The sequence below is a fragment of the Oreochromis niloticus genome, linkage group LG5, assembly GCF_001858045.2.
Source record: "Oreochromis niloticus isolate F11D_XX linkage group LG5, O_niloticus_UMD_NMBU, whole genome shotgun sequence".
NCBI classification, from domain to species: Eukaryota; Metazoa; Chordata; class Actinopteri; order Cichliformes; family Cichlidae; genus Oreochromis; species Oreochromis niloticus.
The window spans coordinates 32,500,943-32,514,924 of NC_031970.2; the positions used below are offsets into that span (position 1 = coordinate 32,500,943).

Below are 13,982 nucleotides of genomic sequence, written 5' to 3' on the forward strand. Positions count from 1 at the left end.
GTTAGGTGCGCTGAAAAAAAAGAGTAAGTAGTCTTCCCTTTTCCGTGGAATGATCTCTGCTATCTAAGCAGAATGGTTTCTTTGCATTTCAGTGAATGAATAAACCTATCACTGAAACTGCAAAGGAATAGTCTCACATTGAGTAATGAGATAAGGTGAAACAAGGTAGCTGCATGCAGCAATATACGTGTGTCCACAGTGTCTCTGTGCCATTTTTAAGTGCCTTCCTTCACGTGGCATTGGTGTCTAATCTAAAGCTAGTTCAACACACACAGACAAGAAACTGGTCCTATAATTATGGAAGGCCCGTGTACTAGCAGTTTATTAATATGACCTGAAATGCTTTTTGACTTTCATTTCTTAAAACTTTGAAAAAGCAGGTCACTTATGAAAAGGTATCAAAGCCGAACTGGCTGTGCCTTCCCCATTTCCTCTTCCTCTTTGCTGTCTTCAGCCACATCCAGTAGCACCGTTTCCAGCAGCACCTATCGAGGCCTCAACCAATCCGGTATTGAAATCTCATTTCAGATGATCCACATGCTTGATTCAGCAAAGATCTCACACCAAATGCTGTTCCTGAAACAACCTTCACTATTTATCCAGGCACTAGGAGTACACTAGCTTGTGTGCACCCATAACTATAACTTCAAAATTACTCATCACAGAAATAAGAGGCTTTCTGGTTACATCCACCTCTTCCCATTTGACAATATATTGCACAACAAAATACTTGATCTTGTTCCAAGAAGCGGTGTTAATGTGTAATCTGGATGACAGTGCTGAGTAAAATGTGAAAGCTCTGAAGCGAGCATATCTGTTTCAGGTCAGGATTTACTCAGCAAATCTATGCACACTTCTCAGTGAACCGGTTCCTTTAAACAAGCCAAATGAGTCAAAACCATTTTGCATTTCTCTAATTGCTTTATCAGTCTGATCAAGAATCAGTGGTTAACAGAGTATTGTACCATATCATACTTGTGAAGTCTAAACCGCACACAGACAAAGACATCTAGAATTTGCACAATTTCACAGAAATACTTTATATGATAATGTAGCCCAGAAAGCAACATAACTAACTGTGGTCTAACTGGATGAGACAAAATACAGCAAATGGAATTACTGCCCAAACATGACCGGGCTGGGTTGTCAGGGACTTTGCACTCACTGCTGTTTTGCGGTGTCAATGTGAAAAGCAAACTTGTCAGAAAAACAACAGACTGGATGGAGATTTTCAATTTAGACAAGTTAGACTCCTGTGTCTGATGCTGTTCAAACACACTCTATACACTAAAGCGATGGTCTCATGGCAGGTTGTGAGAGCAGACAGTATAAGACAGACCACACACTCAGAATTTCAGCTGGGAGCGCCTGTTGCTGCTGTAGTAAATGACTCTGCTTTGACAGATAGATGGAGCTTGGGCCCGCTCTGTTTACTTCAGTGCAAATATCAGTAACGGAAAAGGCAAGGCAAAAAAAAGAAAAGAAAAAAAATCAGCCAGGGTGTCAATATATTTACACAAAGTGAAACTTTATACACAACAGACTCGCAGATGCATTTGAGAACCTTTTGACATTCCCCTCAAGAGTCTAATTACTTTTTACCACATCCAGCCGACCCGCCAGACAGTAGCTGCTACGGAGCTACAAGCCTGAGAGGATAACAAGAGGAGCTAAACTTTTATATTTATTTATGGCTTTCTTAGTTATATCCAAATTGTGTTATTTCAACAACAGCCCGTGGTTCAATACAGCCACAGCATTTTATTCATTTATTTAATTATTTTACAAAGACTGCAGAAAATGCCAGACAAGGTTGGCCTGTGACTTCTTGTTTTTTCTTAACACTTGACCTTCCAGAAGGAGGGTTTGCAAGCAAACTTCAATGCCATTAGTAACTTAGAGGATAAAAGAAATTCCTTCCTGAGACATTTTGCAAACCACTGTGGAGATGAGTCTAAGCCAGCGGTCCCCAAACCGGTACCGGTCCGTGAGTCATTCGGTACCGGGCCGCGAGAGTTGAGGCTCGGGTGTGAAATTTATGGTTCTCAGGGTTTTATCGTTAACTCGGTTTCCCTGGGTCTTTTCCTGTGTTGTATTTATGTGTTTTATTTTGAAAGAAATATTTATGCGTTACCATAGCGACCAGAGAGCATTAAGGGGCAGAGAGGAGGATGCTACTCTCAATGTTGTTGGCGCATTTCAGGAGGACTCTGCTAACAAAGTTACCAGCCATCCCCAACCTTTATTGTGCCACGGACCGGTTACACAGTAAATTAATTATTATTATTATATTTACAAAATACCACAGTTTTTGTCTTGGTCGTATCATTTTATTTTGCTGTATTTATCCGCGACACCTTAAAGGACTGGTCCGTGAAAATATTGTCTGACATTAAACCGGTCCATGGCCCAATAAAGGTTGGGAACCGCTGGTCAAAGACACAGCTACAAATAGCAGCTGAAATACAGTTGTGCCGTGATTTCTGCCGCTTTGTTCTTGGACTGTGGGCTTACTTGAGTTTTAAAGTAGAATGGGAGTCAGAGCGTTCAGCTTTCAGGCCCCTCTTCTGGTTCTGCTAGTGTGTCTTCCTGTTAAAAGGGAGTTTTTCCTTTCCACTCTCGCCAAGTGCTTGCTCATTTTAGGTAGTCTGATGATTGGGGTTTTCTCTGTATTATTGTCAGGTCTTTACCTTACAACATACAGCACCCTGAAGCAACTGTTGTTGTGAAATGGTGCTATATAAAGAAAACTGAATTGAATTTGCTACAGACAGTCGTTGTATAACAAATGAATGCGGTGCTTCTCGAGGGTGTGGGTAGCATAGAGGCGCAGCGGTTAGCACAACAATAAAGTTCTGGGGTTGAGTCCAGCGGTCAGTTTAAGGTTGCACCGCATACATCTCAAAACCAATCGTTCTGTCTGTGAACACGACAGCTCAAGAGGTTTTGAATGAACGCTAACATAACTCATGTTAACATGAGTGGGGTCATGTTAACAACCCAACAAAATTTAGCTTACATCAACCAAGGTCTTCAAGGTCAACTTCATGATTTATTGGTGGGAAATTGACAAAAGGCCTTATAAATCAGAAGTGTGGTGTGGTATTGACAACATATAGAGGTCAAGGCGTGATCTGAAGGTCAAAGTCATAATAACGCTACATAGAGCTATATAAAACTGTTTCCTACTGCCAATGTTTTGTATTGAGAGCATATAGAGAATGATATACGGGGATTCTACATATCACATTAACCTCTGAGCTCATTTTCAGCATTTCACATCTGCCAACTACATCAAATACATAAAATGGGTTTCAACAGGCTAACAAAAGCCCTGCTCTGGTTTTTACTGCACTGCAAACTTCCTAAAGTGCATTTAAAAAAAAAACAAAACAAAGAAAACAAAATGAATACATACAAAATAAATACTGTTCCCTCAAAAATGAATACAGTCCAGAGAGTGAGTTGTCTTGGCGAAGGTTTGCGCTCTTGGAGTGCTTCTTACTGCGTTATAATTCACTCACCTCCAGCCAGCACAGAGTCCCACTGAGTTTTCTGATAGTCCACGGTGTTTCCACCTGCAGGGAAGAAGAGAGAAACTTGTCATTGGCGCAATAACAGACGGGAAACGCTACAAGAACATACACTGAAATAAAGTGAAAGCAGCACAGCGAAGCAGATGCTCAGAGTTCTGTAAAGAGCACACTACGAGCCATTGGAAATAAAGTGGGAGGGGGGATTTGTTCTGGGCTCGCTCCACATTATAATACCGAGTGGAATTAAAATATTCACCTATGACAGATTTTGTTTTCATAGCTGAGATTTAATTCAACATTAAGGCTGTATCAAATATTTACCACATGGTTTAACAAGGCAATCAGATTTGTTCCTCTCGCCTTGCTGCAGCAGCTACCTTTAGCGGAGTGACACAGGGAGACCTGGACTGAGCTCTAGGATCTGCTGTAATCTCTTAAGGCTCTGAACAAAATGGAAGGCGGTCTAAAGGATGTGAGGATAGAGGGTTTGTTATCCAAGGCTAAGTGCTGCTCAGGAGGAGTTTCCTCTTCACACATATCCACACACACACACTCACATTGTATTCCCCCTCCGTCGAGCGCACTTCGTAGGTGTAAGCCAGCAGGATGTCCACAAGGCTTAGCCACGCTTGGTAACGAGATGCCTTGTCCAGCAGGTAGGAGCGGTTGGTGAATTTCCTCAGCTGCTCTTTCTCATCATCAGTGAACGGTACAGCTGCACGAGACCAAAGATTTGACAGTCAAAACACACTAAGCAGTCTAGTTTTTAATGCACAGACAAAAAGAATCCAGTTGTGGGTGTGAGAAGAGGTCACAGTGGTTAGGCTCCTTCTCACAGGTAAGCTCCCTGCGACGTGCTGTCAGTAAATGACTTTACAAACAGTCAACAGACACATCATTTAAGAAAGCTCCTCGGCCACAAGTTAAAGACGCAAATTAACGATTTTTCACATCAAATACATACTGAAACCAGCACGCATCGAAGGGAGTCTGACTGCAGGGATAAACAGCTTAATAAAAATAGGTTTAGTGCAGTAAGTCTTTAAGATTATGTCCACACTAAGCCGGATAAATATGAGCTGCATGCCATTTTGCTAACCTCGTGTTGTAGTCGTGTTGAACAGACAAAAGAGAGCCTTTGAATTACAATGAGACGTGAGGTGGGGTTAAATGGGGACAGATTTGTGACCGATCCTGATGCGTTTTAAGGGAAAATAAAATACCTGCAAGAGCCCGTGGCTGTGCGCTCGTAATACTGTGTGTAAATCTCACACTACCACACGTCCGTGATAGATATAGCACGTCGGCGTAATACTGGAGATTACAGTCCAGCTGTGTGCGAAAATCTGTCAATGATAACTAAAACTTATTTATCCTTATTTATATTTCCTTATTTATCCTTATTCAGATGATGCTGGATTAGATATCCATTTTTATTAACAAAAAAAAAAAGATCACAGTGTACTGTGGCACTCAATAAGGGCGGACAACAAGAGCAAATGACAGTCTTAACAAGCAGTACCTCCAGGAACAATTCTGCACCTCCACAAATCCCAGAATCCACACAACAAAACGACTGCATCAAATGGATTTTCCTCTTCCTGTCTTACTACATCCACTGTGTCAGAGCTGCACTTTGTACACATCCTTACAATAACCTGTGGTTTCTTTATTTGGCTGTAGTATACTTTATTGACAAACTGTTGGCATCATCACCTCACAGCAAGAAGGTTCGAGCTTCAACCTGTCTGTGTGCTGTTTGCGTGTCCTCCCTGTAACTGTGCAGCATCTGCTCTGCTCTTCTGATGTGCAATAAAGTTCTGTGTGAATGCAGCTCATAACGTAAACTGCTTTGAGCAAGTAACGCTAGAAATGTGCTATATAAATGTCAGTACACATACATAATGAAAATGAAAGAATACCACTTCATGCTCAATTATCTGTTGTTCTGTTTGTTTCTTACAATTATTTAAAAATCCTAGTCGGGAACTATAGTACACTACATCACAGGAGGCAAGAAAAGTCAGTCTTCTTACCACAAACTGATATACAGTTATGTCTTGTAGCATAAACACTGTGTGCACAATTATAAGGCAAGTAAGTATTTTGACTATATCATCAATTTCAATGTGTAGTTTCCAAATCCTAACAACATAAACAGCAGTGTGAAGTGTTCAGCTCTAGTTCATATCCAAGACTGAAACCTTACCACCACTGACCAAGTTAAGTTAAAATATCAAGACTGGGCCAAAAAATATCTAAGACAGATTTTTGTAAAGGGTTTTATGGACTGAAGAGATGAGAATAATTCTTGACGGGCCAGATGTATCAGTAACAGGCTCCGCCAGATGCCAGCAAGGTGGAGGTAGGGTACTGGTACATCCTGGTGTTATTAAAATCAAGCTAGGTGAACCTTTCAGATTAAAGATTGCCTTAAAATCAGCCTGCAAACTACTGCCTGCAAACTACTGCCAGTTTTTAGAAGACACTGTCTTCAAGCAGGTGCAGGAAAAGATCTGAATCTGTCAAGAAGAGAGTGGTTTTTATGGAGGACAATGCTCCATCGCAAAAAGATGAAAGAATAATGACACAGTCCCCCTGCCTCACCTCACCTAAAATCCTATTGAGAAGTGACAGGCTCCATGAATGGAAGGCTGATGACTAGAAAAAAAAAAACCAGAAAAAAAGAAAAAAGGGTGGCTATACTGGTCACAGATATTGTTTTAAATGTTTATTTGTAAATTTAGAGTTTAGAGTCAATGCGGGTGTTCACACCAACCACGTTTTTCACAGTAAAATAACTATTTTACTTCAAGCACACGGCTAGACGCTGCTCCGGGTCAATCTCTCTCTCTCTGAACGTATTTCTCCACTTCCACAGATGTGGTCACAACTCTACCAGCAAGAGCTCAGACTGACACTTCTCAAATATGTACGAAAGCTTCAACTCCTGGATCAAACCGTGAAATTCTCCATGCTGCTGCTTTCTTGTGACAAATAAATGAATCGAGAATCTCCATTTCTTCCTTTTTTCCTTCAGAAACATCAGGCGCAGCTCATGATGGCTTGATGTCGACTTCATTTTTTTTCTCATGCATTTTTTGATGATACATTTTTTGCAAAATTCATCTCATGTCCTCTTTTTGGTTGCATAATAATTCTAAACGCCAATTACTGCCCAACATTCATGTACACACAGATATTATCTACAAAAGCCCAAACTTTTACTGTCTTAAATAATCAGGTTTGACTTCATGTAATGTTTTGGATTGATCGCCAGCGCTGTAGTTGCTAATAATCAAATTAATCCTCAAAAATACGACATGCCTAGTAATTGTGAACATGGTATACAAGAGAAAAAGAATCTGTCATCTGTGACGGTGTCTTCAGATGAAACCCAGACTGAAGGTTTGCACGCTGTTTTCTCACACACACACTGACTGTTGCCCAATCCATGGCTGTGGTGTGATTGCTGATTAGATTCTGTATTGAGAAGCAAAGTAAGACAAATAGGCCCACATTAAATAAGCTAAATTATCAGAGCCGATGTTATTAGTACTGTGTGTGTTTCAAAGCGGCTTTGCATTAAGAAAAATTGGAGCTCTGTAACATGAAAATATCTCCAAACCTCGGCTTCCTTTCTCTCTGCAAATTCGCTAACTGTTGTCTTTTGAGAGAGACATCTGCTTAATGGGGATCTGTGGCAAGCCTAATGGGCCGACACAAACAGACTTCAATCCCATTTTAAGCGATCTGCGATCATTCAGTATTGAAAGGCATGCTGAATGTCTGCAGCAACGTGCTGTAACTCCAACTCCCCCCACCAAGCAGCTTATTAAACAGCTGAAAGCAATCCCTCTCTCTGCATGAGAAAAAGAGAGTCCCTGCTCCGAGCCCCTGGTGTGCAAGGTGTGTGCTGGCTGGAGCAAATGCACACACACAAACACAGGCACACTTGATATACACAGACACACACAAACACACAGACACACACACACACACACACACAGGCAGCGCTTCAGAGTGATCTCCTTGGCTGCAGTGGGAACTTGGCTGTGCTGCGAAGGAGGATTCCTGCTGCATTACGTCAGGTTTCAGCTCCCTGCAGACACTACCTGAGTCCCTCGTCAGTGTAGCTGCAGAGGGAGAGCTCAGACACAAAGATCTGCGTGCATGTGCACCCCCACTTTTCTGATAACGTAACGGTACAGGCACCGAGATAAGGGGAGAAGCTATAAATATGAAACACCAAAGTGACTCACTAGCTTAAGTAACAGCTATCTAAGTGAATGCGCATCTGTGTCGCTCAAACACAGCGTGCGTGGAAATCCAAGGATACATAAGCACTTGAGGAAAAACAAAGCAGCCTCTCTCCTTCAGCACAGACCCAGCAGCTTCGTGCTGCTGATATATTTTCTATTAACTCCGCATACCCGATTTACCCACCGCCACGTTCATTCATCTCCACTACGGAGCCAGTCGATTCTAGTGGGCATTAGCACACAGCCTATGAGGGCCTCTGCTGATTGCAAATTAATTTCTGACCTAAATCCTCCTGTTGGAACGGAAGCCTGGCTCGTCACTGCTCTCTACAGGTCCAGATGGCCGGATGGCATGGAGCAAATATGCCTGGTCAAAATACTGCTGAGGGCTGGAAAACGCTCCCAGAATCACACAAATGCTAGAGGTCAAAGTTTGACCCTGCATAAGAGAATCGGTTTATTTTGCGCACTCACACTGTGATGATGTCAAGGATCGAATCAAAGGGACATTTAATGATCAGCCTGTTCAGACGTGAGCAGTGTCGCGGCCTAAATCAGCAGAAGACCATCTAAGCTGGTCACAGGTCCGGTTTCTACATCCAGCCATAACAAAGACACAAAGAGTGTCAGGTAGAGAGAGAGGCCAAGCTGTCAGGAGCAATTAAGTTGGACCAGTGCGTTAATACAGGCCTCCAGTGGACAGCTGTGACCTGTCAGCGCGCTGGCCCTGACACTGGAGAGCACAAAGGGGCCAGTTTTCTTGTTTTCTACTTCATTAGCACTTGGGTCCACATCCATCTGTCAGGTGACATATATATCAGGCTTAGCAGAAGCGAGGGAGGTGTGGGGGGTCTAGTAAACCCAGATAGAGGAATTGGAGTTCTCCATTTGAAAAATATGGCAAACAGTTAAAATCATGAGCACGCTTTCAAGATTTGACGGCAAGCCGCTTAAATCTCCCGACTGACGCCATTCTTCACACTCGGCTGAGGCTAATGCTATTCGAGCTGTCAATCAAGCCATTAAGTTTAATTTGGCCCATTTATCTACGCCCAGGCTCCCGACTGAGCCACTCTGTCTTAGAATGCAGAATGAGGAGAGGGAGCCGGCGGAGCTACAGTGAACCGTAATGTTCGTCGGAGGCTAAACTCCAAGATGAGGCTAATGGCCTTTGCCGCGCTGACTGATGGCTGCTCGTCAGCGCTGGTAAAAGCACGGCCGGCAGCACTCCCTCCAGCAACGCTGCTATCTGTTTAATCTAAATCCTCCCTTAAGCGTACAACATCCATTCACTGCACCCAGGCTGTAGCTGTGAGCCACAGTGAAAGGTCTGGAATTAGCAGACTGTTAGGGAGGCTGGATGGCACAATTACACGGTCTCTCAGAGTGCTAGGGTTCACAAGCTATCACTCCCGTGGAAGTGGCTGAACAAAGAGAGGAAACCGGGACCCCTCCGGACAACAAGCAACTCTTCTCAATCTAAATACATAGACTATTAATGTAAGCAGACGGGAAATTTTTAGAAAGGAGAAAAAAATGATTGTTTAAATTAGTCAGCAGGCAGCAGACGGATGGAGAGATTAGGGAAAGTCCAAGTTCAATCATAATGACAAGTGTCTTTCCTGTTCAAGTGCCCCGAGGCACTTTTAGCAGGGAGTGTGGAACACTAGCTGAGGTCTGTCCTTCTGTTAGAAGGGCCCACTGCAGAGACTTGTGCGTCCTTTAGGATTTCATATACTGTCAGTGTCTGACAAGCTCAGCAGTAACACTCCTTTTCTCTCTGATTCAATCCGCAGAAGTACTGGGGAGACGATTTAAAATACAGTGAATGGGAAAATGATCAGAGGTTAAACTTAAATAATAAACAATGCATGACTGCTCTCTTTATTTTTGAAACTTCATGCCACCTCCTGGTAGCATTCAGTAATTACTTTGCTGCTGTTCTAAGAGCTTGATGAATGATCCACATTTAGGTGACAGAATGTGTGTGACATTGTTTTAAGTAATTGGACATAAAGGGTGCAGACTGAGGGCGGTAAAGCATGCACTGCATATGTAAAAATGCAGACGTCAGTTGCTCACGTTTACCTTGCAAACACATTACAGCACACTAAACTACTACAAAGCTTGGGTATCAGGTCTGAGTGTTTCTAGATCAGTGATGGAAAGTAACTGAAGACATTAACATGATTCTTTCAGTACTTATTTAAAATGCACATGCACGTTCAGTTTTAAAGTACTCGGATTTTACTATGCAGAGTATTTCAGTTTAATGTTTTTTTTAACCTTTCCACTCGACTACATTTCCTAGAGCAGGGGTCTCACACTGAGATTCAAACGTCTGTGACCTTTAGCGGACATACCTATGGTGTCAGTTTCAAACTCCTATGTTACCTCGTTCTTGAGTTATCGCATTCACAAACGTATGCGTCCGCCCGCTCTGCAGGGTGATGACAATACCCCATCAACATCTTATGGCTGAGTGATAGAAACTGTTAAAATTCCACCTCTGTTTCTTGCCTTAAGATATCTCGAGGATTAAATGTAGGATAGTTAAACTTCCGTACAGTGACAAAACTGGGACTTTTACTGGTTTATTTTCCAACTTTGTTTCCTTTCACAACATGTAAAAATGAAATCTGTGACTTTGGACCAATCACAGAAAAATGTCCAATGTGGGCCAATCACAACAGATCTGCAGGATTTTTTAGTGGGATTATTGATCCTGATTCAACTAAAAACTCTGGTTTTGTCATATTTTACAATAAATCTAACATTAAAAAGACAAATGTAAACAAATCTGTGTTGCAGGACTTTCTCTACAGTAGACAAAAAACACTGTGTGTCATCCAGCTACAATCCTAAAATGCTGCTGACACATTTTTATGTATCAGTAAGAACATTTTAACATTTTCCATAACAGTATCATCCCATATTCTCAAGAGGAAGTCATCTTTCTTTAATACTTTTAAGTGCATTTAGTGAATAATGCACTTGTTCCTTTACTTTAGTTAGATTCAAAGGCAGGAGATTTACTTGCTGACATGAGTCCTTTTTCACCCAATGTTTCTTATTACAGTACGTTTATCTTATTAATTTAGGTCTCCTTTTTAGAAACAGCCAAAGCAGAGACTTATCTCAGCAACAGTGATTAAACAGATTTAGATGATGACATAAACTCACCAGATTCGCCCTCCTGCTCTGAAGAAGGGCTCAGTTTTGTCCACCATGGCCTAAACTTCAGCAGCCCCTTTATCTCACCATCCTCAAACAAATCAGCCCTGCAATTACACGCGGCTGTAAGTGAGTACAAACAGAAGAGGATTAAAGATGCTTTGCCTGAGAGGTTTTTCTCCTTGTTAAACTTACAGGTAATGGTCAGCAGAGAAGGCTGATGCTTCTGCCTCCTGTCGTGCCTGCCTCCTCTCTGCTGCTGATGTTCCTTCTGGGTTCTTGATGTCGATCACGTCACTGAGCTCTTTCTGAAGAACATTTACAGCATGGGTGAGTTAAAGTCCAAATCTGTAACGCACCTTCATCTATCCATGGATCTTACCTGCAGTCGGGCAAATACTCCACACCTCTGATTGCCAAAGCCGTATTTCTGCAGGGCACTCAGCTCTTCCTCAGACTTCTCTGTGTAAATCTCCTGCTCAACCTGCCAATCAAAGTCTTCTTCATCTTCGTCTTCATTATCTCCCACCCTTTCGCTGCACTCTTTAGAAATGATAAAAAGCCACCGTTGTAGATCGTATGCCATCTTTTCCACCCGTTTGCACAAACTGAACACTGTCTGGACAAGCGAGGTAAGCAAATGAATAAATGACTTACCAGTACTCACTTCTTCCACCAGTGGTTTTGCTGAACGGGAGCCCTTTGGGGCGAGGAGACTTGTTAGCATCTGAAGACCTTCGAAGTGCTCTCCCGGTGTCTCCTTAGGGACCCAAAGAGTGAAAAGACCTATAGCAACATAGCACATGTAAGAGATCACATGTTTAATGTACTGTGTGAGTCTTTGTCATGAAATGTACTTGAAAATGAGGGCGGGAAGCAGCAATAACACCCCCCAGGAGCCAGAGGCAGACAGAGATGGATCTGGGAGAACTGCGCCATCCATGCTGCAAGAGGACTGGAGACCTAAGACCACACATCTCTGCGATATCTGTGCACCCATCCCACCAGGAGAAGGAGGGAGGCCCTAAAAGGGCGCCAAGAGGTGGAAGTCCCAGAGGCAACGTGCAGCCGACTCCATTAGGGGCCTCCCTCCCCGGGTCCCAGGGTCCAAGAACCACCCAGTACCCAACACACAAAGATGCACCTGCACACACATGGACCTCACCACCCTCCCATGGAGGTCCCGGCGAGCAGACGCCCCCCCCCCCAACAAGGAGCAAACCAAGACACAGCCAGCAGATCACCCCGCAAACCACCAAAAGACCCCAGCATCTGGCAGAGTGTGTGAAACAGGGGTGTAGGAAGATGCCCCCGACCTCACCTCAGTGTTGAAGCTGTTATGTTGAGTGAGTTATTTCAAGGCGGGCCATTTTAACAAATATGCAGCTTTGCTTCAGCTTCTTGAACCGCACTGTAGGAAAAAGCACCTACTGTGGGGTATGTACTTGCGAGCATGCCTGAAAAACCTACTGAGTACAGCTCCACAGTCGCAACAAGCAGACTGTTTTTCCCACCCTGCAGTGGAAAGGCAGCCACTGCCCACACAGTCCAATGTCTCCATACCTTAGATCACAGGAAGTACACAACATCTAAACAGCCTCCAGCCAGACACAAAAACTGTTTTCCAACCAACACTACTCCCTACCCAGGGTAAGAGAGACTGTTCTGTACCTTAATTCAATGTTTTTTAAGATTTTTCAAAACCTGCAGTTTCCCTTGGGGAAAAAAAAAAAATCATAATAAGGAATGATTAAAATTGTAGCTATGATTAGCTGACCCACAAAGCTAGATAATTAGCATTCCTCAAATGAGTATTTACTTGCTTTCCTGCATTTCATAACATTTTAGACTGAGTGTGTGTGACTGCTGATGAGCCAAACAAAGCTGCTTTTAGACTTCACACTGGGCTGGGGTAACTTCAGATGAGAATTTAGATCATAAACATTTTAAAAGAGACACCACAATAAATATCAGAGAAGATCTTAAGTCCTTCCTAACAACATGACAAATACCTGACACCATACAGCATCAAATCCAACTCAAATAATGGATTACTGAAGTCACTGATTTCCAAGCATGTTTCTACAACAAACCATTGCTGATCAACCAGGCCATCTGTCCGCACCGTGCCTCATACTCAAGGAGCTGCTTCACAGAACCGCTATTAAAACTAAACAGGCAACACATGATTGATGATTTGAACGGCTTGGCAACGACGCAGAGATAATCTGATGGTTGCCTAAAGACCTCATAAACTTTCAATGCACCCAAGTGTTAGGGCTTTGAAGTGCTTTACAATGGGAGATGACTAATTGCTCGAGTTGCAGGCCTTGCAGAATGGAGAGCCCGGAAGAGGGATCTTAATGATTGCTCATTATAAGTCTAAACAAGAACACTCATTAGCGGAGCTTTATTAGCAGATGTTACAGGCTTATTTAGACGCTGCGTGTTAACTGGGGCCATGCTGACAGACAGGCAACAAGGTGTCAGAGTCCATAAGGCAGATGTCTGCGTAAAGACGGCTTCATTATGACGGATTACGGGCAAAGGAAAGTCAAAGACAGACCACAGTGATGGGAAGTAGTCAACATCACACTCATAAGCATTATGATTTGCTCATTAAAGAGTTAAAGAAAATCCCGCATGAGCTGTCACAGTCAGTGCAAAAGAGCTTCCTGCACTCTGTAATCATTATGACATTAAACATGGCTCCAGCATCCATTTAAATGGGATAAAATAACATGACCAGCTAAGGCTAATTTACCATTTATTGAATGACTGAAGCATAAAGGGGAGATGCCCCAAAGGTACAATCAGTGACTGCTACTGGAACCGTGACAGTGCAACATTATAACCAACATCATGTGAAGCAAACACAGCCATACGTTTGTCACAATATGCCATGAAGTCTAAATACAATCAAACATAATCAAACAAAATTGGTTTTCTAAAGTATGAAAAAAAAATGTTATTTTTGACATCCATCTAACACCTTCTTCACCCAATCTGG

At 42.7% G+C, this 13,982-nt stretch overlaps 1 protein-coding gene across 3 annotated transcripts in view; it reads right to left on the bottom strand.

The window, feature by feature from the left end:
- shq1 (SHQ1, H/ACA ribonucleoprotein assembly factor) overlaps positions 1-13,982 on the bottom strand; it is a 43,841-nt gene that overhangs the window by 24,778 nt on the left and 5,081 nt on the right. For all 3 annotated transcript variants that reach the window (XM_005450148.3, XM_005450147.4, XM_019358609.2), the window contains exons 4-9: positions 11,630-11,758; positions 11,355-11,515; positions 11,168-11,280; positions 10,982-11,079; positions 4,094-4,251; positions 3,525-3,578 (exon numbers count right to left, since the gene is read on the bottom strand). In XM_005450148.3, the coding sequence (XP_005450205.1) occupies positions 3,525-3,578; positions 4,094-4,251; positions 10,982-11,079; positions 11,168-11,280; positions 11,355-11,515; positions 11,630-11,758 (713 nt within the window). The remainder of the gene's footprint in view (positions 1-3,524; positions 3,579-4,093; positions 4,252-10,981; positions 11,080-11,167; positions 11,281-11,354; positions 11,516-11,629; positions 11,759-13,982) is intronic.